The sequence below is a fragment of the Nematostella vectensis genome, chromosome 12 (assembly GCF_932526225.1).
Source record: "Nematostella vectensis chromosome 12, jaNemVect1.1, whole genome shotgun sequence".
Lineage (NCBI taxonomy): Eukaryota > Metazoa > Cnidaria > Anthozoa > Actiniaria > Edwardsiidae > Nematostella > Nematostella vectensis.
Window position 1 is genome coordinate 12,134,479 of NC_064045.1, and position 26,810 is coordinate 12,161,288.

Genomic DNA, 26,810 nt, shown 5'->3' on the forward strand with positions numbered 1-26,810 from the left:
GAGTACAAATCAAACATATCTTTTCTTTCATTTGGGAATTTTTTTATTCGTTGGATATCAAATCATTAGATTTGTGGGCATTCTTTATTGACTGGGCTCGTAACGGTAATGGCCGCCATGTTGGACTTTCTCTGCATTTGAAAAATGGGGGCGGGGCTTAGGCCGTTTTATACCGCGCCTTCGTGTTGAACCTAACAGTGACTGTGGGCAGCCTGTGGTAGTATAACTGTGAGAGGACTGGGCTTCATGTCACGTGATTGCATGTATAAATTGCAGCGTCCCCTCGTGGTCTCTCTCTTCATAGGCCAACCAACATCCTCCGTGTTTCTAGGGTAAGAATATCGCTCATTGCTCTCCCTAATCGTCCCCTATCTATAGAAATATCCATCTCAACCCATTTGTACGCTGTCATTTCACTCTATTTCTCGTATGAGGTGAATATATCCCACTATTTCTGCCTTCTTTTCTCGTGTAAAGAACGACTGCTCACCGGACTCGCTCGAACAAATTTCACGTGAAAGGTATTTGTCCGCTTGGATCGGTGAAAAAGCTTTTCTTGTCGACGCTAGCACCTTTATAAACGATTTTAGGTTGGCAAAAGTGCAAAGTTTGGTTTTATTTATTTGCAATCTGGATTCCTCAAAATTGCGGTCAAAATGAGCACGAGGCAAGCACGAAGTTTACAGCCCCCCGTACTGTAGTTTACTTGTTACTCCTCTATAACTATTCCCAACTTCAAAATCAAGACTCAATCATTTCCCATAGCTTAACAGTCGTCTTTGTTATGTTTTTTGTGAGCAGAAGTTTGCCTTTTTTCTCTTTGAATAGACAGTTTCAAATTTATATATCCCCGGTTTAGACAATAATTTCCGTCTTTATTTATTGCGTGATGACCAAGTTATCTAGTTATAACATATTTCTAAACCATTGCAAAAATACAATAAATGTACTAATGGAGAAATGTCGTAGTTATAAGAATGGCACATTTTTCATTACCTACCTCCACCCCCTTAGTCAGTGATGACAAAAGATGACGAGACTGAAGTCACTGTTATTTGTGCGTTTTGTACATATAACATCAAGTGATGACAATCGAGGCATTTGTCTGAGATTAATACAGCATTTACACCAGCACTTAAACCAATTTAAAGGTGGTTTAATTAAACTGGTTTAAATCTTAATCTCCCAAGAGTGGTCAGAACCAAGAACAAAACTGAATAGATTGTGCTGTACATGTTACTAAGTGATCCTTTAGCTTGGCAAGTTATCAGGCAAGGAAAAACCTAGTTTAACTAAACATGGTTTGGTGTGTATGCATTATAAGTTTTATTCTGGGTTCTTATTCTTCAACTCTTGGGATCTGTATGAAACCCAATAAATATAGCATTCTGAGAAACAGTGATCTTGGCCCTAAGGTTTAACATAGTGAACCCTGCTGACTCCCTTACTCATATCTCAATGAACAGGGTTCCATTTGTTCTTGTTTTACAGGAGTAACCCTGATAATCAGACTGCCCAAGATGGATGTCAGGTATGGTGATAAAGGCAGTATTCTGCTTCAAAGAAGGACCATTAAAACTGAATTTTATTGGGGAAGCATATATTTGTGTCATGTACATTAGTGTTTTCCTGCCCAGGTACCTCTTTTGACTTAGATTTTTGTTACATAAAAAGCTTTTTTGGGTATTTTTTTATGGTCCTAACAAGTTCCCCAGCTTAAGAGATGATGAGATTGAAGACTAGAGTCTCTGAAGATACTACGTATCTTGAAGAAAGCTTGATCTTCACTGATCTTCCTTGCTTGTGCTTCTTTCAGATTTTCCTTGTTATACATTTGCTTGATTTTGTAAATTGATGGTTTCAGGACACCCGTAATAGCATTTGGATTCCTGGTTCCAACCTTGAAAAAGGCTAAGATGTGGCACCTTTAGGCAGTAAAGTAATAAAAAGTTAGTATATGTTGTTTTGTTAGGTCTCTGAAATGACAAATGGATAGATGTTAAGTGTAGTTTAGACAACATTCTTTTCATGTACTGTCCCAAATTTAAATAAGCAAAATTTAATGTCTTATCCTCATTTGTATGTATTTACAGTTGGGATACCACATGAAAAGAATACTAAGCCTTCGCAGTCTATCTGTGGTTTGCCAGGATTGAGCTTTATGCCAGGTATAAGTCCAGGTTGTTTTTGTCCTTGTTTACTAGATGATGGGTAATCTATGATGATATTGCAATATCTGACACCTCTTGTTTGAGTGCTAGTCACATTGAACGTAAACATTGCTTTCTTGCCTGAGATTACCCTCAATAAATACCTTATCACTTAACAGGGGTCTACTCATATTTCATGCTAAGCTGTCCTGTTTACCTTTCAGGAGTCCAATAATGTGAGGTCCCACACCATCTTACTGCTGAAACCCATGTGTAAGTATTTACTTCCCATTTGTATGCAGTAGTCGCCATAAAAAAAGAAATGTGATGAGTATTAGTTATCCCTGTCTTAGACAATTGTGCTGAGAACGCACATCAGACTGATTTCTCTATATCAAGCTATCCTGCATGATGCAGCACTCGAATTGTACCATTTCTTATACATTTGTCTTGTACTTGCAGTTCACATTATTGTGATGGTTGCATTGTTCAGGTAAACATTATATATGACAAAAATAAAACAATGTTACTGAAACCCATGTGTAAGTATTTACTTTCCATTTGTATGCAGTAGTCACCATAAAAAAAAAGCCTGCAAGCGTTGCCGCTACATTTGTCTTTTATACAGAGAAATGTGATGAGTATTAGTTACCCCTGTCTTAGACAATTGTGCTGATAACGCACGTCAGACTGATTTCTCTATATCAAGCTACCCTGTATGATGCAACACTCGAATTGTACCATTTCTTATACATTTGTCTTGTACTTGCAGTTCACATAATTGTGGTGGTTGCATTGTTCAGGTAAGCATTATATATGACAAAATAAAACAATGTTTTTATACAATAAAACAAATTATTTATGCCAGAGTGATGATGAATCCCCAGTTCGCAGTTTCCACTAGATGGGATATGCTAACACATATCTCGCTGATGGTATAACTTCCTTGGATGTCTGACTGGCCATTTCATGAATATAAATGAATGAGAAATTCTTTGTATAAGTTCTCTGAATTGCCAAGAACCTCGCTCATTTATATGATAAATGTTATCAGTATTATGTTTAGTGGTATCACATAGCCATGACCATTATTCAAAGCTTGAATAAAATTCTTCCCTTGTGTAGCTGACTTGAGGAGTGATAACCTGACATGGTCATGCAAAACAGCCTGTACTCCTGCCATAGTTTACATGTTGGTAAGTTACCTGTTTTGTCCCATAGCAAAATTCTTTTTTTTGTTCCCTAGCTTACACAACAATGAAAATATAAAAAAAACAGCTATGTTTTAAAACTTGGTTGTTTCCTAATGCTAACTTACCCAACAGTGGGCAAGTGCTCAAATTAAACCTTGTCTATGGTAAAAGCTTGTGGTGTGGTGTGATGATCAAATCTTTTTTCCCCAGCTTATCGACCATGGTGATACTGTGCTGTACTTATCAAGCCAATTTGTCTGACCACACCTTTTCAACGCCTTTACACTTGGGCATCCAAGTGTGATTTTTATTAATGTATTGCTGAATTTGTTATTTAGATGGACCACTTGGGAGCCAATCTTCTTATTTTCAAGGTAAATTATGTTCTACATCTAGTATAAGTGCTTATGGGTCGCAAGCATCCGTCTTAACGGATGGGCTAAAAAAAGAGGTCTCTTCGCCAAATAATGCCCCAAAGTCGTCTTTTAAAATTTAGAGATGCCAGAGTGATGATGAATCCCCAGTTCGCAGTTTCCACTAGATGGGATATGCTAACACATATCTCGCTGATGGTATAACTTCCTTGGATGTCTGACTGGCATCTTATTTCAGCTATTCCTATTGTCCACCATTTTGATATGTGTTTATAGTGTCCCTTCCTTATTTTTAGTTTTGTATTTGCCTTGATTACTTCAGTGTTTTTTTTTTTACTGAATTGTCAAGTTTGCATAATAATATGCAACATTCTAAATGCCCAATCATATTAAATTAATGAATCGCAATGTTTATCATTTCTCTTCTTATTTCAGTACTTTGGGTGTTGTATGTGTAGTCTTCAGGCATTTATGGAAAAGGTATATATATTTGTTTTGTCTTGATAAGGAATCAATGCTCGAGATGTAAGTTTCGTCACCATAGGGAGATCAAAATAATATCTGACCACAGTGAAAGAATGATGATCAAATCTTTTTTCCCCAGCTTATCGACCATGGTGATACTATGCTGAACTTATCAAGCCAATTTGTCTGACTTTCACTGATAAAATGGCATGGTTATTGCTCTGTTGACACATGAGGATCTCAAGCCTTTTTTGTTGATTTCAGGTTAAGGCCATCACAATGCAGCTCTATATGATGTAATAAAATCTAAAATTTTATATTTGAAGTTGTTTTCCATTGCGTCCTTGCCAGATATTCCAACAGCCCACTTAAAATACCTCCCCCTCCCCTCCACCCGCTCCTCAAATCACAAAACCCCACTCTGGCAAAAGATGACCCATTGCCACTACCTTTATTATTATTATTATTAAAAAATACATTAAACAAGAGGTTCTGCTATAAAAGGGAAAGCTCCTCCCACCCCTGGGCTCAAGAACTATCAGTTATCAATCAGTCATCAATTGGTCAACATTTCAGGACAATTGCTCTGAGCGCTAAATTCAAATTTCATATTCTAAATCAAATATCATTCCTAGAGTTGTCCACCTAAAATGTTTCCACGTAAAATAATACAATACCAAGCTGTGTACGCTTTAAAATACTAGCATTTTTATCACAGCGCGATAATTTATGAATGTGCGTTAGATTTTTAATTGCCCAAAATTTAAAATGTTACACCGAAAACGTGAGTGGAGTACTAATTTATCGATCTCTCAACACAACTATCTTGTAAAACCTTGCAAAAATAGTTTTATTCCAAGCCGACTGAGCTCGGAGATAAGCAATTTTACAGAAGAATTATAATTTGTGACTAGTGTGGAAGTTTTCTGAATATAATTGCAAAGTCGAGCCCTTGGGTGGGAGGTGCTTATCCTTTTATAGCGGAACCTCGTGTCTAAGACATTTTAACCCATATGCTGATCAGATAGATCAACGACACAACGCTAAAATTGAAGTTCAAAAAGTCACTTCTGGGTGTTTTTTTAACGGTCATGTTATCAGTTTACTTCCGGAAGGTCGACTTAAACCTCAAGAGTATTAGAATCCGCGCTATTTTACAGGCCATCTGCTCTAAATTATTAGTAAAATTTTTTTTAAAAACTTCCAATTGACACGTTCCTTGAAGAGTACCTGTCGGGGTCCGTGGTCATTTCTTGTGATGATAAACTATCTTCCCCTCACCTTGGCGGCCTTTTTCCATGTGATACCTATGGCTGTGCTCTCCTCAGCCAATCCGCCTGGCACCTGTCTGCAAGACCAAAACTTAGAGATATTTTTATTAGTCTCTGTTCATAATTTATTTTATGCATTTTAGATGCTTATACTTTTCGCTATATATTATGTAGCGTCGATACACCACAGGCTGCCCAAATGCCGCCAAAACGGTCACGTGTTGTCGAGTGTTGTGATGAGAATGGCGAAGAGTCACCTAGGAATTACCCTGGTTCCAGAGCCTCGCGCGTCTCTCTATTTAGTGGCCAGCGAGGTTAACCTGTTAACCACTGAATAGAGAGACGCTCGAGGCTCTGGGACCAGGGCACCTAGGAATGTGTGTCGCCAAGAATGAAGGCTCAAGAGTCGTAAGTTTATTTCCCGTTAGATTTTTATATTGAGCTATTGATTGTAATTATGTATTTTGTTTATGTTTAGTTTTAATATTACATGAGAACACGCGTATCACGAAGAATAAAAGCGGCGAAAGATGCCGAGCTGGATTGCACGTGAACGAGTTGTCTGTACCGGCTTTGGGAAGTACCCACAACCCAAAAAATTCATAAATGCAAAATAAACACAACAAGATGAAGATACTCAGGCATCAGTCTAAGAGATAAATGGTCTTGAAGATATGCATCCAACCAAGGTGATAGCAACTACTCTTAAGCCAAATAATAGCACAGGTTCTTTGACAAATCTCAAATGGAACAAGGAGAGAAAAGCAGAATCACCCCTCTCAATAAAACGCTCAAAATACCACACAAGGGAGAGAGATCAGCAAACACAGCTCAAGACACAAATAGATACCTTTATTCTGATCCTCCAGGTACATTTCCTTGGCCTCAAAACACAATGTCCATTCCTTGAAGGATTGTACAACCACGAAAATGTCTTTACGTATTGCAAAGCATTCTGGGAGATCCAGGGGAAAATTCACGAGAAGATTGCCAGTCAACACTTCTCTCCCAAAAGTCAGATGGTTTTTTAGAAGTCTTTTCACCCCGAAGCCAAACAAATCAATTCCAGGTCATACAGACCCAGAATAGCAGTGTAAACAATTTTTCAATCAATTTGGTTTTAGAAAAGACACCATTTAGGAGAGCTGTGGTGATTCTTTAGAAAATTATTTTCTCATCCAGGCAAAGCCAAACAAGAAAAAATCATAACGAATCCACCTTTGCTTGCAAATATCCATAAGCAAAGCACTCAATTATGCCCCAAAAGACTTCATGGTGTCCTGAGACACTCTCCTAATATGCTTAGCTGTATTTTTGATGAAAAATACAAGCAACCATCAACTTGTGCTGGCTTCAGCACAACGACGAGGGATTAAAAGTGGGGACCGCAAAGCACTGTTGGAAAGCTTGGATACCGCTGACTAGGTGCAGCTGTGATTGACTTTGACGGGCTGTATAAAACTCAGAATAGGGGGGGAGGTATCTGTTTTCAGTCTGTTTTTTGTAAATTCAGCTCCAAAAAAGCCAGGAGTCAATGGGTTAATGTAATTCCCTTGAAATAGTTCTACAACCCATTATTTTTCAAAACTTGGCATAAACAATATTGAAGTTAAGGGCTTTCAAAAAATGTAATAAAAAATGGGGGTACCGACCTCGTTTTCACAACAGAGGGGCGTAGAGTTGACGCGTTTTCATTGATCGCGCAAGGAAAAATCCCAACTCTTAGTTTTCAAAAAGAGTGCCTAGAGTCTTTAGAAAACTAAGTTGTGTTTGTCGAGCTGCCAAAATCCAATCTCCTAAACAATAACCCGTAGTACCTAATGTTTAAAACAAATCACATTTTAAGAGATCACACTAAAAGACATTGTTTTCGCCACTATTCATACTGTAAAAAGCGCCATTTTGAAGTATTTTTACGGCTTTTAAGAGAAATAACAAAACTTCTACAACCCAACTTTTTTTCTTCTTTCAGTTTATCATTTTTCCGTATATATTTAACTATTTGAGCAAATAAAAAATGGGGGTAACCGACTTCGTTTTTCTGTCAAAGCGATTTAAAGTAAAAAACGCGCGCCTTTTGCCGTGTTTTCTTGTACAACTGTGGCTCGCGCGCACTTAATACCGGAAAATTCGAACAAACAGCGCACGCCACTATGCGCAGAAGGGGTGCGCAGTGCAATTCAAGGAAATTACCTAAACATTTTCGTAATGTTTTCTTTTGGTGATGACGTCACATCGTAGATCACGTGTTTACTAAATAAGTGTTGACTTTATATGTGTCATATGATAGCGTTTTAGCGGAGCCAGCGCGGCCGCGCGCGGAGCTCCATAGGTATAGAAATATGGTAAGCTATGCGACTTGGTTTTGTGGTCATCGCGCGGTTACCCTGTGGTGTCACAAATCAGCCAGCCAGTAATACAGCCGCGCAACTCTCAGGCCCCTCTTGGTCTTACGCTTTTATGTGTTTTTAGTTCAAAGTTCGTATCTTCACAGAAAAGTATTTAATGAGAAAATATGCGGATTCAAATGGACTGAAGTCATTTAGGAACCGTTTTGTCTGAAGTACAAGTCGATAGTAAAATCTACCCTAGTATTCGTGAATCCCGCCCGTCGCAACAGCTAAAAAGAGGACTATAGAGGAGGACTATGGAGGATCTACACTACCATTATATATTCATTCACGTCTAAATTTATGTAAGGAGATCCTGAGAAGAAAGGGCCTTGATGTTTGTTTTCAGCTATAAAAATCATTCGCTTGTGTCGACGAGTTCCTTGCTAGCAGAAATTCGACAACTTCACAGCTTACAACAAAAGCGAACAACACAACATTGTGCTTTTTCAATAATAAATTTGTAAAGAAAACAGTTTTATATCAATCCTAAAGGTAATAGGGAAGGGAAAAATACTAGGAAAGTGCTCAGTGAAGTTATTATTGCATTATTGTTATAAATGTTTTAGAATAGAGTAACATTTTGTTTAAATAGAGTCACATTTCTCCGCTCCGCTTATTTGTATATTTATTCCTCTCTGCCCCCAACATAGATCGCAATGAACATGGTTTGGTTTGAAATTAAAAACTTTCAATAATTTAGGATTTGCCTCCATTGCATTTATTTTTTAGTAGCCTGTATGGATGGATCAAAAGTTTCTAAAAAAAAGGCCAAAGGGTGGGTGCACCAATATGTAATGCATGTCAGGAGGTATATTTGTGGAGTTTAATTTCAACACATTCTTCTGAATAATCAGTTGCAGTACGTGAAAACTACAGTATGGCATCTAATTCTCTGGAATACTGTTACATCCTTGATATATTCTTCACAAGGTCAAAGCTTGTTAGAATGCTATTTTGAAAAAAAAAATATAGATAGTGGAGTTAAATAAGAGGGAAAATAAGAATTGACCATTCATCATCTCCCTGTGGTCCCGTCTGAGACATAGGCCGCCGACCAGCTCTCTCCAGGCGTCTCGGTTCTGGGCGAGTCTCTCCAGCTGTCCCCACGTCTTGCCCATCTGCTTGGCGTCTGCATCCAAATCTCGGCGCCAGGTGTTACGAGGCCGCCCTCTCTTCCTCTTTCCTTGGGGATTACAAGTGAGGGATTGTCTTGTGATGTTGGTTGCAGGCTTCCGAAGGGTGTGGCCAATCCATCGCCAGCGTCTTTGAAGGACGTCTTGATCAACAGGCTGCTGCTTTGTACGCTGCCATAATTCGTCTTTGCCGATCTTGTCGGGCCAGCGGATCTTCAGGATCTTCCTCAGGCAGGTGTTGATGAAGACCTGGATTTTCTTCATGGTGATGACGGTGGTTCTCCAGGTCTCGGCTCCGTAGAGTAGTATTGGCTTTACGATGGTGTTGAAGAGCCTGATCTTGGTGGTGATGCTGATCTCGCTGGATCCCCAGATGTTCTTTAGTTGATGGAAGGCTGCTCGGGCTTTACCAATGCGGGTTCTGATGTCGGCATCCGTTCCTCCCTGCTTGTCCAGGATGCTGCCGAGGTAGGTGAAGGTGTCCAACTCTTCCAGCGCCTCGCCTTGGACTGTGATGGGTGTCTCGTTGGATGCGTTTGTCTTGAACACCTTGGTCTTCCCTCTGTTGATGTTGAGGCCCAGCCTGGCTGAGTTGTCCGCAACGATGTTGGCCTTTTCCTGCATCTGTTGCTGGGTGTGAGAGAGAAGACCAGGTCATCGGCAAAGTCGAGGTCGTCCAGCTGCTTCCAAAGTGTCCACTGAATACCGTTTCGTTTCTGGTCTGTTGACGTCTTCATGATCCAGTCTATGGCCAGCAGGAACACGAAGGGCGAGAGTAAGCAGCCTTGCCTCACTCCGGTTCGTATTTCGAAGGCATCGGTGAGCTGTCTGCCATGCACTACTCTGCAGGTCATTCCTTCATATGACTTCCTGATGATGTTGGTTATCATCTCTGGCACTCCATAGTGTCTCAGTAGTCTCCAGAGGGTCTGCCTGTCAACGCTGTCAAACGCCTTCTCATAGCCGATGAAGTTGACGTAGAGGGTTGAGTTCCACTCCAGGGACTGCTCCAGAATGATGCGCAGGGTTGCGATCTGGTCCGTGCACGATCTCTCCTTTCGGGAGCCGGCTTGTTGGTCACGGAGATGCGGGTCCACGGCGTCTTTCATTCTGTTCAGCAGGATGCGGTTAAACACCTTCCCTGGGATGGACGACAGCGTTATCCCTCGGTAGTTGGAGCAGGAACTGAGGTCACCTTTCTTGGGGAGTTTGATGAGGTAGCCTTCCTTCCACTCTGCTGGTACTTCTTCTTCTTCCCATATCTTGCAGAAAAACTCGACGTCTCGACGTCAGCCTTTAGCTCTTCTGTCGGGATGCTGTCGGGTCCTGCAGACTTGCCGTTCTTCAATTGCTTGATGGCGCTGCAGATTTCTTCCTTCGTGGGTGCGCAGGACTCGATTGGCAGGTCATTGTCAGCTGGCGATATCTCCGGTGGGTTTGCAGGAGCTGGCCTGTTGAGTAGCTCCTGGAAGTGCTCGATCCACCTCTTCTTCTGTCCTTCTTCGTCTGCTATCACTCCTCCATTCTTGTCCTTTACTGGCCTCTCTGACTTGGCAAACTTGCCCGATATTTTCTTGACGATGGAATACAGGTCCTTGGTGCTGTTCTGGTGAGCTGCTTCTTCTGCTTCTGTTGCCAGTGTCTCTATCTAGCTTCGCTTGTCTGCTCTGATGCTTCGCTTGACGACTCTGTTTGCTTCTGTGTATTCCTCTTGTGCTTTCGCTTTCGTTGCTCTTGTTCTGCTGTTGTTCACCACTTCCTTCTTCTGTCTTCTTTCTTCTATCTTCTGTAGTGTCTCTGCTGATATCCATTCCTTGTGTTTGTACGACTTGGGGCCCAGTACTTCTTGGCATGTTGAGGTCACTGCTTCTTTCACTTTCTGCCACTTCTCTTCTATCGTCTCCTCTTCAAGCAGCTCTTCGAGGGCCTGGAACTTGTTGGAAAGAGTGACCTTGAACTCTTCTTTCTTCTTGCTTTCTTTCAGCGTGATGGTGTTGTAGCGCTGGCGTTGGCTGGACCCCCCTGTCCAATTCTTCTTCAGCTTCAGCTTCAGCCGGGCGACGAGAAGATGATGGTCTGAAGCAACGTCTGCTCCTCGCTTGACGCGCACATCTTGAAGAGAGCGGCGAAACTTCTTCCCGATTCACACGTGGTCGATCTGGTTTTCCGTGGACAGGTCTGGTGACACCCAAGTTGCCTTGTGTATCCTTCTGTGGTGGAAAACACTTCCTCCGATGACCAGGTTGCTTGCGGCGCACAGGTCGGCGAACCTCTCCCCGTTGTCGTTCATCTCGCCTAGCCCCTGCTGCCCCATGATCTCCTCGTATCCTCGGTTGTCACTGCCGATCTTGGCGTTGAAGTCGCCCATTACTATGATGATGTTTCTCTTTGTTTGATCTTTCTCGTCTGTTGTAAAAAATGTCCTTCTCCTCCTCTTCACTGTCGTTCGTCGGGGCATAGCACTGGATGATGTCCATGTTGATCCTCTTCTTCTTGGTGTAGAAAGAGGCTGTCATGATCCTTGGTCCGTGCGCCTCCCATCCGATAAGAGCTCTCTGTGCTGACTTTGAAAGCATCAGGGCCACTCCCTGGGTGTGTGCAGCATCTTCCTGCTCGTGCCCCGAGTATAGCAGTAACTTGCCGGAAGTCAGTCGCTTCTGCCCGGAACCAGTCCATCTTGACTCGCTGATTCCTAGCACGGTGAGGTTGAACTTCCTCATCTCTGCGGCCACTTGCGCTGTCCTCCCGGTCTCGTACATGGTCCGGACGTTCCATGTAGCGATGGTGGTGGTGGTCCTGGTGGAGGCGATGGTCTTCGGTCTGACGGCTTCCAGGTTTTGGCTTTCACCGCCCGACGTCATACACCTTCCAGCTGGAGGTCCATCTTCTCCCAGGACCGTGATGTCTGGTGATTTTGCTGTTGGCGTTTCTGTAGCTAGGATTTTTTTGACAGGGTGGGGTAGCTAGCCCCACGCCCAACCCTCCTCCTTTTTCAGCCGGGCTTGGGACCGTCCTTGGCAGAGTTAAGAATTGACCATTAGACTCCTGAAAATCATTCTCGTCAACTAAGACACCTAAACTTTGACAGCCTTTTTCACACCAAGGTTAGGTATTTGTTAACTTTCATACTGCATATTTAATATTATTAAATGAGTGCTTGCTTGATACATTTGGAGCGGCCAATGCAACAGACCCATACCTAGGATTTTCCTTGGGGGGGGGGGGGGGGTGAGAAATAAAAAAAAGTGGACCTTTAAGATATTTCCTGTTTCCATCCCGAAAGACTCGCTTCCGAGGATGGTAATAACGTAACTTTTTTGTAAGACCTATTTTTGCTCCATTCGCGCGCTTCTTTCTAAGACTTGGTAAGATATTCATTACATATCTAGTAAATAACACTACATTATACACGATGAGAAAATATACTCTAGATAGCTTTTTAGAGGACATTGGTTTGAATGATTTGCGCGCTTTTTTCTTGGTAAGATATTTATGGAATTCTAACAAAGGACATTGCCTTTTACCTGGAGAGAAATGGCGGGAAAAGGTCTATGCGCTAAAGAAGAACAATTCTCATATGATTACAAGGGGGGTTTTATACAGAAAGGGGTAGATTGCATGATGCAGTCATGACTCTCGTGTCATGTGGTGGCTCCTAAAAGAGCCGTTGTTATTTTTGCAGCAGAAACTGCTTATGCCTTGGCCTTCTTCTCGGTCTTCTTGGGCAGAAGCACGGACTGGATGTTGGGTAGCACACCACCCTGGGCGATTGTGACGCCGCTGAGCAGCCTGTTCAACTCCTCGTCGTTCCTGACAGCCAACTGCAAGTGACGGGGGATGATCCTGGTCTTCTTGTTGTCGCGGGCAGCGTTGCCGGCCAACTCGAGGATCTCAGCGCTCAGGTACTCGAGCACGGCGGCCATGTAAACCGGAGCGCCAGCACCAACACGCTCGGCGTAGTTGCCCTTGCGCAGAAGACGGTGGATACGACCGACGGGGAACTGAAGCCCTGCACGGGATGAGCGGGTCTTGGACTTGGTGCCCTTGGCTTTGCCTTTACCACGACCAGACATTGTCAGTGTTTGTGTGTTTGCTACCTGAAAATGTAGATAAATGAGGTTAACGTCCGTGTCAAGTCTTTTATACCGAGAGCTTGATAATCGCCGGATCGAAATGCACCAATCAAAATTCTTGATTTTTCAAAGCAGTTGACCTTGTGTCAAAAGCACTCTGGATTATCATATTAACCTGAAAATAACCAATCAAATATCAGGATTTTCGATCTGCATACTAAGTAATCCACTCCTAGGTTTGATATAAATACGAATTTGCGATAACAGCTTCATCATACGCAACTTCAGTTTACACCAAAATGCCGCCAAAAGCTCCCGTAGGAAAATCCGCAGGCAAGAAGGCCGTCAAAAAGCAGGTCGGAGAGGGCAAGAAGAAGAGAAAGGGAAGACGTAAGGAAAGCTATTCTATCTACATCTACAAGGTGCTGAAGCAAGTCCACCCCGACACCGGTATCTCGAGCAAAGCCATGGTCATCATGAACTCTTTCGTGAACGACATCTTCGAGCGCATCGCTGGTGAAGCTTCCCGCCTGGCGCACTACAACAAGAAGTCCACCATCACGAGCAGGGAAATCCAGACGGCCGTTCGTCTGCTCCTTCCCGGTGAGCTGGCCAAGCACGCCGTGAGCGAGGGAACCAAGGCCGTCACCAAGTACACCAGCAGCAAGTAAACGGCGCAATCCGTGCTGCACAAACCAAACAACGGCTCTTTTAGGAGCCACCCAAATGACACAAAAGTCACTGCGCCTCATGCAATCTATGCCTGTTAGAAATGAAAGTCGAGTGTGCAAAAATATCACGATCTGCCTAACATCTTTGTCCTTGGGATTAATGTAGCCCTGTCGTGCGCTGCACTAATAAAAACTTGCGCGGTGCAGGACAGTAAACTCATCCAAACTCATTAGAGAGAAAACTAGACATGAGGCGGTTTGCTATCAAGTAAAAAACGAACATTTACAGGCCCCAACCCACACAAACGTAAAAAAACGGGGTCAGTCTTTCTTTTATCGTGTAATAGCAAATTATTAGAAATTAAGTTTCTTTGAAGCGTGAATGAAGTATTCGTCCCACTGACATCCATAAATCAAAGTGTTTTGGCGCAAATATCCGGTTCACTTAATTTATTGATTTCTAATTCTTGCATAAACTCTAATATGCGCAAGAAAATAGATTTAGATTTGCTGTCGAACATGTAAGATAAGTAAAAATGTAATGAAGCAGTATAAGGTAGCGCATGTGTTTGTCGATTAACCGTTTCGGTCATAATATGTTGAATACAGTATTACACCCGTTCATGTTTCAAGTAACAATCGAAGAAGTTTAGTTCGAGTCGATTCTCGAGCCCTGCATTAAATTAGTAGATCGCACTGGTTTATTCAAGTTTAAATTTCTCAAAACACTCAGTTTAGATTGAGTCATGAATCCTCCATTCGAAGACTTGTGGCCGAGACCAGAAATGTTCAACTGTTGAATGCGAACAGAAAAGCATGCGGAGAAACTAGAGAAAAATTCTCAAGAAAGCATACACATGCAAGGCAAATAATACCAAGAAATTCCCTTAAAATGTTGTGAATCAAATCATAAAGTTTCGTGTGAGTGTAAGGGAGACCATAGAGATAGTTTCACAAACGATTTTTAGCGGGAAACGCGGACTGGAGCCATCACCCAGACGTTTCTATGTGTTATCGAAAATTGGTAGAAATGACGAGAAACTATATTCCCTAAAACGCAATCCTATCTCTCATGCATGAAATGATAAGAAAATAATGTGATGAGGCTAGAATTTGAATGATAATAACTTTATTGGCAAAGATATTTAGATTTTCCTTAGACATTATGCAAACATGATCGTCAAACTATCTTGAACTTTGCTTAATAACTTTTTAAAATAATAAGAGAAAAGTATAAAATTCATCTGGTGTGAGTATAAGGTATTGCTTGTGCAATCTGTAACAGTAACATCTTAATATTTAAAAAAAGGAAAAAGTTTTGAGACGATAAACGAAGCAAAGAAACACACTCTTCGGTCGCCATCTTGTTTAAGCTGGTGTTTATACTGGCTCCTCGGAGGTCCGGCCATACTGAATATATTTTGCCGTTTGGCGCGCAAACTTCAATACTCGCAAGCAATCGCACCGAGAACAATCCAACGCACAATTCAAAATGTCAGACGAAGCAAAACCTGCCAAGGCTAAGAAGCCAGCCAAGCCTGCAGAGCACCCTAAGTACACTGATATGGTCGTAGCAGCCATCGGCGCCCTAAAGGAACGCAACGGATCGTCCCGCCAGGCCATCGAGAAATACATCAAGGGCAACTACAAGGTCGGAGACGGTGTTGGTGTCCATCTTAAGCTGGCGCTCAAGCGCATGAGCGACAAGGGAAAACTAGTGCACACCAAAGGTGTAGGAGCTTCTGGTTCCTTCAAACTGAACAAGGCTGCTGTTGAAAAACCAAAGAAAGCGAAGAAGCCAGTAGCAAAGAAACCCAAGGCTGCCAAGAAACCCGCCGCCAAGAAGTCCCCGAAGAAAGCTGCAGCAAAGAAGTCCCCCAAGAAGGCAGCGAAAAAGCCTGCTGCTAAGAAACCGGCCGCCAAGAAAGCAGCAAAGAAACCCGCCGCTAAGAAGGCTGCGGCAAAGCCTGCCAAGAAACCGGCCGCCAAGAAAGCAACGAAGAAACCCGCCGCAAAAAAGGCCGCCAAAAAGCCAGCCAAGAAGTAGAGCGGTCTAAAGTCGCTTTATTACACACACAAACCAAACGGCTCTTTTAGGAGCCATCCACATTTATAAAAGCAAGGCCACATGCACTCTTATCTGTATCTCGTGTCCTCAATAAATCAAAGTATCGATTCCAGCGCTCTCACCAAAATACTATAATTATTACGACCTATTTTGAGAGGAGCCCCTCGTCTGGTCAACTCTATCTGTTTATACCAGCTTTGAAGAATTCATCCCTTAATAACGAAGCGTAATAACCGCCAAAAGTTTCCAATAGAGAAAAGAACAATTGAACACTGCCAAAAGTTTCCATAGATCAGGACCTGAATTCAGGCCCTATCAAACGAAAATTACAATTGTTTATACGGAAATAAAGAAGCTTATCTTTTGAGATCCTGGCCTATGAACATTTAAACCCACCATTTTTCCATCGGTGATTCGTACTCACTATTCGCAAAACTGCACGAAATCATTTACTTTCCCCGATAGATTGTGGATGCATTATCTGTTAAAAAACCGGGAAACAACGATTATCATTTATACAAGGATTTGCATACTTTGTTATTTCGTTAACTAAAGAAGCATGGATTAGTGACTTTATTGCATGTGGTGGCTCCTAAAAGAGCCGTTTTATTGTGTTCTTGCGAGGAACTGTTTACGCTCTCTCGCCACGGATGCGGCGGGCAAGCTGGATGTCCTTGGGCATGATGGTGACTCGCTTGGCGTGGATGGCGCACAAGTTGGTGTCCTCAAACAGACCAACGAGGTAAGCCTCGCTAGCCTCCTGAAGAGCCATCACGGCGGAGCTCTGGAAACGAAGGTCAGTCTTGAAGTCCTGAGCGATCTCACGGACCAGGCGCTGGAACGGCAGCTTGCGGATCAGAAGCTCGGTCGACTTCTGGTAGCGACGGATCTCTCGAAGTGCGACGGTACCGGGCCTGTAACGATGAGGCTTCTTCACTCCACCGGTGGCAGGAGCACTCTTACGCGCTGCCTTGGTGGCGAGTTGTTTACGGGGAGCCTTTCCTCCGGTAGATTTACGGGCAGTTTGCTTGGTACGAGCCATTATATCTTTGCAACGAGTTTTCTCGAAGTGCAATAAAATACAAATGATCGTTGGATTCGAATTTTATACTTGCCGCTCTAGAATCTGATTGGTTAGATCTCTCTTCATCTGATTGGTTCCTTTTGTCTACACAAACGGCGCCAAGATTTTCTGTGCTGCTCATTGCAGTGTTTTCCCGAAATCTCTTGGTAGATATGCATAATAACTCAAAATAGCTACATCTGTCCAACAGACACACTGTGTTTGTACCTTGGGCCGAAGTAAAATCATAGATAAAGTATAAATTAGAAGAGATATTGGTTGTTTACTGTGAGTTGAAAGCGCGTGTCGAACAACGATAGGATCGAAATTGTTGTTGATTTGACTTGTAAATTAGAGGCGCATAGTTGACCTTTCGGATTACACTTACGCAATATGAGAGGGAAAACCATGTTTCCTTGTAGGGCCGCATAATGTCTATATAAAGCATTGCACCCATCAACAAAGCATTCTACGAATATTACATAGGGCTCAACATGTCTGGTCGCGGCAAAGGAGGAAAAGGTCTAGGAAAGGGAGGCGCGAAGCGTCATCGCAAGATCCTTCGGGATAACATCCAGGGCATCACCAAGCCCGCCATTCGCCGTCTCGCCCGCCGTGGTGGAGTCAAACGAATCTCTGGCCTCATCTACGAGGAGACCCGTGGCGTTCTCAAAGTCTTCCTTGAGAACGTTATCCGTGACGCGGTCACCTACACCGAGCACGCCAAGCGTAAGACTGTCACCGCCATGGACGTAGTCTACGCTCTGAAGCGACAAGGCCGAACCCTGTACGGATTCGGCGGCTAGATTATCTAGTCAACACAAACCAACGGCTCTTTTAGGAGCCACCACATGCAATGAAGGTCGTGATCAAACGCATCAATAAAATTATGCCACAGAACTCGTTTTCAATCACACAAACTTTTAACATAAAGCGTACATTATGCATTTAAGGGTAAATTCTTTAAACAACATTTATAAAAGCAAATGGTTTTTAGAAATGTAATAGAGACTACCTTTGCTTTGTTGTCATTGCGATTGTGTTCGATTTTTTTTCTTTATACCGCCATATCAAAATCAAACTCCCCCGGGGGGGGAGTTCTCTGATAAAAATCTGACCGTGCCTTTGCAGTATCTCCAGGGGAGGTTTAATGTCGGTTCTGGCTACATACCAGAGTGAGTTTTGTCTACAAATAATAGCACGTCTATTGAGAACCGAAAGTGTTCCTTTGGCCGTTGTGTGTGTGTGTGTGTGGGGGGGGGGACCCCTCCTAGGTACGGGCCTGTACAATTTATAATGACATGGCAGTAAAAAATGACTTTTTTAATCTACTTAAAAAACATTTTAAAGGCACCTAGATCCCCCACTAGGTATCAAACGCTGGCTCCGTTTTTAGGCAGTGCCTAAATCTATATATTAGCATCCGAGATTTTCTCGCCGTAGATATTAAATATTTAGTTAAGTCACGTTACCTGCTGCGAATAAAAATGTTGATTTGTGACCGAAGGGCTAAACTTTTCTTGCCGGTTAAGACGTCAGTGTACAGACGTGTTTCAAAGGAACATAAAACATGCGATGTTTTTTTTTTCATAGCGTATCCACCAGCGGAGAATTTTTTGAAATATTGTTTGCAAAAGTCACGTGATCGGCTGGATCGTGAACAGCTAACATTGCCGAGCTTGATGTTTTGACCGAAAATGATGCATTTAAGGCAATGTTAACTCACTTTAAGGCAACTTTCAAAATTTCAACTGTTTTAGCTTATGTTCCAAAGTTTTTCCTTTGTGAATCCTTTAATTAGTTGAATAAAATATGGGAGCATTCTTTAATAACCTGATTTTCCTTATTTGGATAAAATATTATCATCACATGGAAGATTTCAGGATTGGATCTAGCTTTTCTCTAAGGGGGGGAGTTGGCTCAGTGACAAAGGGGGAGGGGGTAGTTTATTTGTTACCTATGGCCTGCTGGCAGCCTAAAGGGGGGGGGGGGGGGTTAAACCCACTAAAGCGCTTCCTGGTGTATAAAAATGCCAATTCTACCTTCTAGTCCAATAGAATGTGTAAATAACGAAACGCAGTAGAAATAAAGCTACGAAACCATCGTGATTTACGCAAAAAAACGCATGACCAGAAAACAACGATTGCAAACCTCGAAAAAGGTGAGTTTTTTATGCCTAAAATGTACTTTTCATATCTTTAAAACTCAGAAAACAGGATTTAAATTAGTCATCAATAGCTTATAGGTAATTAAAGTAGCGGGGAAACTGTTTTGCTAGAAAATGCATCTTGACTTTGTCCACATTACTGTCGATAGAAGTAATGCAGGCCTTTCTATAGAAAAGATGTTGCTTGTAGATCAAATCTTGCTTTACTGTTGTTTGTTTTATTTTTACATCGCCTCGAGCTCGGACAAGATTGTTTTGTGGTGTGTGAAGTTTTAATTCTATTTACAAGCTACTATAAGTTGGAATTTAAGTATAAATATGTAGTAAATGGTGTTTTTTTTATGGTTTTGATCTTTCTAATACATACTTAAGTCATAAATCATCAGAGAAAGCGGTCCATTATCTGTATTCTAGAAATGTTAACTAAACAGTTTAGTAAATCTTTCTGAATTGATTTGGGCCAAACTTGAATGTTGAATCTATTATATATAACTTCTAATTAATTAAATGATTTCATCCTAGCTATACCCAAGAAGCAAGTCATAGTGACATCTAAATAATCAACAAGATATATCCCTCAAGAAAAAGCAGATACATAGACATATACAGTATTACATTTTCCCTGTGATTTTAAATAATAAACATTTCTTTATAAAGAAAACATGTTCCGTAGGCTATCAAATTGATTTATGTGTTACTGAAGTGTTTAGCAACCAGTCATATTTTATAAACTGCATAATAGATTATACTTTTGAATAAACCAAAATGCCTTGTCTTTTATCCATTCACTTCAAGACTTCTCATTCTTACAGTAAAAGCAAGTATAGATACACATACCTGTCAACTCTCCCGCATTAGGCGGGAGTCTCAAGATTTTGGACCCCTTCTCCCGCTCTGCCTCGTTGAGCACCAAATCTCCCGCTTTTTAGCGATTTTTATCGCTTCCGAAAAATTATTCCATAGAAAATCGTCATTTTGCCTCTTTTCTATTAAAATATTTGAAACCATAATATCCTTGCGTAGCTCAATTTATCTAACACCCTCGTGCGAGGTTAAACCCACCCCTCCCCCAAACAAAATGAATATACCCCACCCCTCCCCCCAAAACATTTTCAAGACTTGAGATTTTCGGACGTTGACTGGATACAGGGGGGATATCCATTAAATCAAAACAGTAAAAGTCATCTCTCTATTTTGTATAATTTAACTTATAAAGTATAAAACATATGTTTGGGCAACCCCTTTATAAAACTAAGGATCCAGACCCTTTTTTGACAAATAGAAACACATAGCTAATTCAATTGTTATTATTTGTAGTCATTTGTAGTCATCATAGATTGCAAGATAAAAACAAAATACTATACAGGTGCATTCTGATCCAAAAAGTAGAAAGATAGACTCAATTATGGCTCCAACTCACTTAGATGGATATCAGGCATTTCTTTGGTAGCCCTTCATTTGTTTGGTGTACGTATATGTGTAAGTATACAATGAGACATTGTACAAAGGGTTTTTTGCTGTTTCCCCTGAGCCAGTTATGCACTATATAAACAAATATTGAAACAAATGTTTTTTTATTGTATACCAATCCCTTGTTTTGTACAGACAAATAGTAAGTTTTGCATTTTATTGGGACGTAACTAAGCCCTACTTTTAACCCTGCATCTGATAAATTAGCAAGAGGGCACAATGGTCTAATGACCAAGTGCTCTACAAGAAATCAAGTTGACTGCACTATACTCCCTATTCAAAAGGTGTACCTAGTACTCTGTTGAGTATACTTATAAATGACAGACAGGGTGAGGGTTAGTTGAAAAATCCCCTTAGCCTTTTGTTATCTTCTGGATCAAGAATTCTGGTACTAACAGCAGGATGGCACCAGAGAAAGGACCCAAGGTAATGACCACCCTAGATAATGTAATATCAGAGTTTCACTTGCACACTCCCTGGATACCGCTGAAACTTATGAAACTGGGGTCATTTGCCGATGCCTGATCATGGTAACATGTATTGATCAACTATTAAATTTGGTAAAAAGATAACAAAGACAAATTGGCTTTTTGTCAAAGTAGAAGTCAACTGGGGGTTCCCCTGACCTGCCCACCACACCAAATTTTCTTCCTGCTCAGGTAAATGTGAAAACACTTCATGGATTTTTGGTTAATTCTTGAACAGATGTATAACAGCAGATAGGCACACTTTGCATTTTTGTTTTACACCTGTTGCAGCAACAAGAAAGTAGAAATAATTGTTTCTCTAGAATAAGTTTTACTGAAGTGTCCTCTTACACTACAGCTATAAAGTGACTTATGAATAATAAAATATATATATGATGTATCTTGACTTTATACCTGATGTTTGCTGCTTATGTTTAATTCTAATGTCCTGCTTTGTTGTGTGCTATTTTTCAATACAGAACTTACAAAAACACATTATTTTTTGCAATGTCTTTTTTTCTTCCTGTCTTCCTTTCCTCTTCTCCCCATTTTAGGGGCTTCTTTCCAGAGTACAATGCTCTTCATATTTCCCCGAATGTCTGATTGAAATACGAATAATGCTACCGACCAAGAAAAGCGCGAAGAAATGAGGCAAAATCGCTCCACGAAACATTTTCTAAACACGCTAAGAATGGCAAAATTTAGCTCTGTTTGTACACCATTGCACGCATAATCCCTTAGGATAGACTGCTAAGCAATGACTGTGGTCATTGCGGGCCCCAGCTCACCAAATCCTTCCCTAGGATAGTCGGGAAGGTATACATACCAAAAATGGCGTCGAAGGGAAAGGAGATTTGAAATCACGCCGTAAATGTACGAATTCTAAGATAAATATGTATTTCTCGCTGCCAAGAAAGGCTTGAAGTACAAATCAAACATATCTTTTCTTTCATTTGGGAATTTTTTTATTCGTTGGATATCAAATCATTAGATTTGGGGGCATTCTTTTTTGACTGGGCTCGTAACGGTAATGGCCGCCATGTTGGACTTTCTCTCCATTTGAAAAATGGGGGCGGGGCTTAGGCCGTTTTATACCGCGCCTTCGTGTTTAACCTAAACAGTGACTGTGGGCAGCCTGTGGTAGTATAACTGTGAGAGTCCTGGGCTTCTTGTCACGTGATTGCATGTATAAATTGCAGCGTCCCCTCGTGGTCTCTCTTTCTTCACAGGCCAACTAACATCCTCCGTGTTTCTAGGGTAAGAATATCGCTCATTGCTCTCCCTATCTTCCCCTATCTATCGAAATATCCATCTCAACCCATTTGTACGCTGTCATTTCACTCTATTCCTCGTATGAGGTGAATATATCCCACTATTTCTGCCTTCTTTTCTCGTGTAAAGAACGACTCGCTCGAACAAATCTCACGTGTCCGGTTAAACTAAATTCGCGAAAAGGAATTTGTCCGCTTGGATCGGTGAAAAAGCTTTTCTTATCGACGCTAGCACCTTTATAAACGATTTTAGGTTGGCAAAAGTGCAAAGTTTGGTTTTATTTATTTGCAATCTGGATTCCTCAAAATTGCGGTCAAAATGAGCACGAGGCAAGCACGAAGTTTACAGCCCCCCGTACTGTAGTTTACTTGTTACTCCTCTATAACTATTTCCAACTTCAAAATCAAGACTCAATCATTTCCCATAGCTTAACAGTCGTCTTTGTTATGTTTTTTGTGAGCAGAAGTTTGCCTTTTTTCTCTTTGACTAGACAGTTTCAAATTTATATATCCCCGGTTTAGACAATAATTTCCGTCTTTATTTATTGCGTGATGACCAAGTTATCTAGTTATAACATATTTCTAAACCATTGCAAGAATACAATAAATGTACTAATTGAGAAATGTCGTAGTTATAAGAATGGCTTAAAAGCACATTTTTCATTACCTACCTCCCCCCTTAGTCAGTGATGACAAAAGATGACGAGACTGAAGTCACTGTTATTTGTGCGTTTTGTACATATAACATCAAGTGATGACAATCGAGGCATTTGTCTGAGATCAATACAGCATTTACACCAGCACTTAAACCAGTTTAAAGGTGGTTTAATTAAACTGGTTTAAATCTTAATCTCCCAAGAGTGGTCAGAACCAAGAACAAAACTGAATAGACTGTGCTGTACATGTTACTAAGTGATCCTTTAGCTTGGCAAGTTATCAGGCAAGGAAAAACCTAGTTCAACTAAACATGGTTTGGTGTGAATGCAGTATAAGTTTTATTCTGGGTTCTTATTCTTCAACTCTTGGTATCTGTATGAAACCCAATAAATATAGCATTTTGAGAAACAGTGATCTTGGCCCTAAGGTTCAACATAGTGAACCCTGCTGACTCCCTTACTCATATCTCTCAATGAACAGGGTTCCATTTGTTCTTGTTTTACAGGAGTAACTTGATAATCAGACTGCCCAAGATGGATGTCAGGTATGGTGATAAAGGCAGTATTCTGCTTCAAAGAAGGACCATTAAAACTGAATTTTTTTGGGGAAGCATATATTTTGTGTCATGTACATTAGTGTTTTCCTGCCCAGGTACCTCTTTTGACTTAGATTTTTGTTACATAAAAAGCTTTTTTTGGGTATTTTTTATGGTCCTAACAAGTTCCCCAGCTTAAGAGATGATGAGATTGAAGACTAGAGTCTCTGAAGATACTACGTATCTTGAAGAAAGCTTGCTCTTCACTGATCTTCCTTGCTTGTGCTTCTTTCAGATTTTCCTTGTTATACATTTGCTTGATTTTGGAATTTGATGGTTTCAGGACACCCGTCAATAGCATTTGGATTCCTGGTTCCAACCTTGAAGAAGGCTGAGATGTGGCACCTTTAGGCAGTAAAGTAATAAAAAGTTAGTATATGTTGTTTTGTTAGGTCTCTGAAATGAGAAATGGATAGTTGTTAAGTGTAGTTTAGACAACATTCTTTTCATGTACTGTTCCAAATTTAAAGAAACAAAATTTAATGTCTTATCCTCATTTGTATGTATTTACAGTTGGAATGCCACATGAAAAGAATACTAAGCCTTCGCAGTCTATCTGTGGTTTGCCAGGATTGAGCTTTCTGCCAGGTATAAGTCCAGGTTGTTTTTGTCCTTGTTTACTAGATGATGGGTAATCTATGATGATATTGCAATATCTGACACCTCTTGTTTGAGTGCTAGTCACATTGAACGTAAACATTGCTTTCTTGCCTGAGATTACCCTCAATAAATACCTTATCACTTAACAGGGGTCTACTCATATTTCATGCTACGCTGTCATGTTTACCTTTCAGGAGTCAAATAATGTGAGGTCCCACACCATCTTACTACTGAAACCCATGTGTAAGTATTTACTTCCCATTTGTATGCAGTAGTCGCCATAAAAAAAAGCCTGCAAGGGCTGCCTCTACATTTGTCTTTCATATAGAGAAATGTGACGAGTATTAGTTATCCCTGTCTTAGACAATTGTGCTGAGAACGCACATCAGACTGATTTCTCTATATCAAGCTATCCTGTATGATGCAACACTCGAATTGTACCATTTCTTATACATTTGTCTTGTACTTGCAGTTCACATTATTGTGATGGTTGCATTGTTCAGGTAAGTATTATATATGACAAAAATAAAACAATGTTACTGAAACCCATGTGTAAGTATTTACTTTCCATTTGTATGCAGTAGTCGCCATAAAAAAAAGCCTGCAAGGGCTGCCTCTACATTTGTCTTTCATATAGAGAAATGTGACGAGTATTAGTTATCCCTGTCTTAGAAAATTGTGCTGAGAACGCACATCAGACTGATTTCTCTATATCAAGCTATCCTGTATGATGCAACACTCGAATTGTACCATTTCTTATACATTTGTCTTGTACTTGCAGTTCACATTATTGTGATGGTTGCATTGTTCAGGTAAGCATTATATATGAAAAAAATAAAACAATGTTACTGAAACCCATGTGTAAGTATTTACTTTCCATTTGTATGCAGTAGTCACCATAAAAAAAAGCCTGCAAGGGCTGCCTCTACATTTGTCTTTCATATAGAGAAATGTGATGAGTATTAGTTACCCCTGTCTTAGACAATTGTGCTGATAACGCACGTCAGACTGATTTCTCTATATCAAGCTATCCTGTATGATGCAACACTCGAATTGTACCATTTCTTATACATATGTCTTGTACTTGCAGTTCACATCATTGTGGTGGTTGCATTGTTCAGGTAAGCATTATATATGACAAAATAAAACAATGTTTTTATACAATGAAACAAATTATTTATGCCAGAGTGATGATGAATCCCCAGTTCGCAGTTTCCACTAGATGGGATATGCTAACACATATCTCGCTGATGGTATAACTTCCTTGGATGTCTGACTGGCCATTTCATGAATATAAATGAATGAGAAATTCTTTGTGTAAGTTCTCTGAAGTGCCAAGAACCTCATTCATTTATATGATAAATGTTATCAGTATTATGTTTAGTGGTATAACATAGCAATGACTATTATTCAAAGCTTGAATCAAATTCTTTCCTTGTGTAGCTGACTTGAGGATTGATAACCTGACATGGTCATGCAAAACAGCCTGTACTCCTGCCATAGTTTACATGTTGGTAAGTTACCTGTTTTGTCCCATAGCAAAATTCTTTTTTTTTTGTTCCCTAGCTTACACAACAATGAAAATATATTTAAAAAAACAGCTATTTTTTAAAACTTGGTAAGTCTGTTTTCTTCCCTAATGCTAACTTACCCAACAGTGGGCAAGGGCTCAAATTAAACCTTGTCTATGGTAAAAGCTTGTGGTGTGGTGTGATGATCAAATCTTTTTTCCCCAGCTTATCGACCATGGTGATACTGTGCTGTACTTATCAAGCCAATTTGTCTGACCACACCTTTTCAACGCCCTCACACTTGGGCATCCAAGTGTGATTTTTTTTAATGCATTGCTGTATTTGTTATTCAGATGGACCACTTTGGAGCCAATCTTCTTATTTTCAAGGTAAATTATGTTCTACATCTAGTATAAGTGCTTATGGGTCACAAGCATCCGTCTTAACGGATGGGCTAAAAAAAGGGGTCTCTTCGCCAAATAATGCCCCAAAGTCGTCTTTTAAAATTTAGAGATGCCAGAGTGATGATGAATCCCCAGTTCGCAGTTTCCACTAGATGGGATATGCTAACACATATCTCGCTGATGGTATAACTTCCTTGGATGTCTGACTGGCATCTTATTTCAGCTTTTCCTATTGTCCACCATTTTGATATGTGTTTATAGTGTCCCTTATTTTTAGTTTTGTATTTGCCTTGATTACTTCAGTGTTTTTTACTGAATTGTCAAGTGTGCATAATAATATGCAACATTCTAAATACCCAATCAGCTATCATATTAATTAATGAATCACAATGTTTATCATTTCTCTTCTTATTTCAGTACTTTGGGTGTTGTATGTGGAGTCTTCAGGCATTTATGGAAAAGGTATATATATTTGTTTTGTCTTGATAAGGAATCAATGCTCGAGATGTTAATTTCGTCACCATAGTGTAAACCTTCCACAACTTCTGCTTTGAATACTTGTTATTTGCAGAACAAAATGATATCTGACCACAGTGAAAGAATGATGATCAAATCTTTTTTCCCCAGCTTATCGACCATGGTGATACTGTGCTGTACTCAAGCCAATTTGTCTGACTTTCACTGATTAAATGGTATGGTTATTGCTCCGTTGACACATGCAAATCTCACAAAAGCCTTTTTTGTTGATTTCAGGTTAAGGCCATCACAATGCAGTTCTATATGATGTAATAAAATTTAAAATTTTATATTTGAA

General features: G+C 40.7%; 6 protein-coding genes and 4 non-coding genes across 20 annotated transcripts; 8 read left to right on the plus strand and 2 right to left on the minus strand.

Annotated features, from left to right (window-relative positions):
* The first annotated feature begins 262 nt into the window (after positions 1-262).
* LOC5520519 lies at positions 263-26,810 on the plus strand. Of its 11 annotated transcripts, none has more exons than XR_004290840.2 (12): positions 263-332; positions 1,492-1,531; positions 1,865-1,949; positions 2,094-2,168; positions 2,375-2,423; positions 2,613-2,643; positions 2,923-2,953; positions 3,276-3,346; positions 3,682-3,717; positions 4,153-4,197; positions 4,447-5,861; positions 5,932-6,007. XR_004290840.2 is itself a non-coding variant. In XM_048719992.1 (12 exons), the coding sequence occupies exons 5-12, from the start codon at positions 24,321-24,323 to the stop codon at positions 26,669-26,671; spliced, it is 297 nt and encodes a 98-aa protein (XP_048575949.1). In that variant the 5' UTR covers positions 299-332; positions 23,392-23,430; positions 23,765-23,835; positions 23,995-24,069; positions 24,276-24,320; the 3' UTR covers positions 26,672-26,810. The 11 variants fall into 11 exon arrangements, 7 of the variants coding, with proteins under 7 accessions (XP_048575949.1, XP_048575947.1, XP_048575948.1 ...); XM_048719992.1 differs by lacking the exons at positions 1,492-1,531; positions 1,865-1,949; positions 2,094-2,168; ... (6 more) ...; positions 4,447-5,861; positions 5,932-6,007 and adding exons at positions 23,392-23,430; positions 23,765-23,835; positions 23,995-24,069; ... (6 more) ...; positions 26,414-26,458; positions 26,624-26,810 and having other exon boundaries at positions 299-332; XM_048719990.1 differs by lacking the exons at positions 1,492-1,531; positions 1,865-1,949; positions 2,094-2,168; ... (6 more) ...; positions 4,447-5,861; positions 5,932-6,007 and adding exons at positions 23,392-23,430; positions 23,765-23,850; positions 23,995-24,069; ... (6 more) ...; positions 26,414-26,458; positions 26,624-26,810 and having other exon boundaries at positions 310-332.
* LOC116604002 lies at positions 3,518-3,613 on the plus strand. Its single transcript, XR_004290863.1, has one exon. It is a non-coding gene; the product is annotated as a small nucleolar SNORD12/SNORD106 (small nucleolar RNA).
* LOC116604000 lies at positions 4,286-4,381 on the plus strand. The gene has a single exon (XR_004290861.1). It is a non-coding gene; the product is annotated as a small nucleolar SNORD12/SNORD106 (small nucleolar RNA).
* On the minus strand, positions 12,416-13,091 carry LOC5520522 (histone H2A). Its single transcript, XM_001640296.3, has one exon. The coding sequence runs from the start codon at positions 13,050-13,052 to the stop codon at positions 12,672-12,674; it is 381 nt and encodes a 126-aa protein (XP_001640346.1). The 5' UTR covers positions 13,053-13,091; the 3' UTR covers positions 12,416-12,671.
* LOC5520521 (late histone H2B.L4) lies at positions 13,309-13,739 on the plus strand. The gene has a single exon (XM_001640411.3). The coding sequence runs from the start codon at positions 13,352-13,354 to the stop codon at positions 13,721-13,723; it is 372 nt and encodes a 123-aa protein (XP_001640461.1). The 5' UTR covers positions 13,309-13,351; the 3' UTR covers positions 13,724-13,739.
* LOC5520634 (histone H1-delta) lies at positions 15,137-15,918 on the plus strand. Its single transcript, XM_032365678.2, has one exon. It carries the CDS (start codon positions 15,216-15,218, stop codon positions 15,768-15,770), a length of 555 nt encoding a protein of 184 aa, XP_032221569.1. The 5' UTR covers positions 15,137-15,215; the 3' UTR covers positions 15,771-15,918.
* On the minus strand, positions 16,404-16,882 carry LOC5520633 (histone H3). The gene has a single exon (XM_001640295.3). It carries the CDS (start codon positions 16,831-16,833, stop codon positions 16,423-16,425), a length of 411 nt encoding a protein of 136 aa, XP_001640345.1. The 5' UTR covers positions 16,834-16,882; the 3' UTR covers positions 16,404-16,422.
* Positions 17,288-17,888, plus strand: LOC5520520 (histone H4). Its single transcript, XM_001640409.3, has one exon. The coding sequence runs from the start codon at positions 17,349-17,351 to the stop codon at positions 17,658-17,660; it is 312 nt and encodes a 103-aa protein (XP_001640459.1). The 5' UTR covers positions 17,288-17,348; the 3' UTR covers positions 17,661-17,888.
* LOC116604001 lies at positions 25,782-25,877 on the plus strand. Its single transcript, XR_004290862.1, has one exon. It is a non-coding gene; the product is annotated as a small nucleolar SNORD12/SNORD106 (small nucleolar RNA).
* Positions 26,588-26,680, plus strand: LOC116603999. The gene has a single exon (XR_004290860.2). It is a non-coding gene; the product is annotated as a small nucleolar SNORD12/SNORD106 (small nucleolar RNA).

Excerpts from the sequence above, each read along its gene's own strand:
- LOC5520522 (XM_001640296.3), bottom strand. The coding sequence starts at position 13,052 with ATGTCTGGTCGTGGTAAAGGCAAAGCCAAGGGCACCAAGTCCAAGACC.
- LOC5520521 (XM_001640411.3), top strand. The coding sequence starts at position 13,352 with ATGCCGCCAAAAGCTCCCGTAGGAAAATCCGCAGGCAAGAAGGCCGTC.
- LOC5520634 (XM_032365678.2), top strand. The coding sequence starts at position 15,216 with ATGTCAGACGAAGCAAAACCTGCCAAGGCTAAGAAGCCAGCCAAGCCT.
- LOC5520633 (XM_001640295.3), bottom strand. The coding sequence starts at position 16,833 with ATGGCTCGTACCAAGCAAACTGCCCGTAAATCTACCGGAGGAAAGGCT.
- LOC5520520 (XM_001640409.3), top strand. The coding sequence starts at position 17,349 with ATGTCTGGTCGCGGCAAAGGAGGAAAAGGTCTAGGAAAGGGAGGCGCG.
- LOC5520519 (XM_048719987.1), top strand. The coding sequence starts at position 24,261 with ATGTTTACCTTTCAGGAGTCAAATAATGTGAGGTCCCACACCATCTTA. Across the intron at positions 24,325-24,553 it reads CTTACTACTGAAACCCATGT|TTCACATTATTGTGATGGTT; the intron begins GTAAGTATTTAC and ends TTGTACTTGCAG. Across the intron at positions 24,894-25,171 it reads GTGATGGTTGCATTGTTCAG|TTCACATCATTGTGGTGGTT; the intron begins GTAAGCATTATA and ends TTGTACTTGCAG.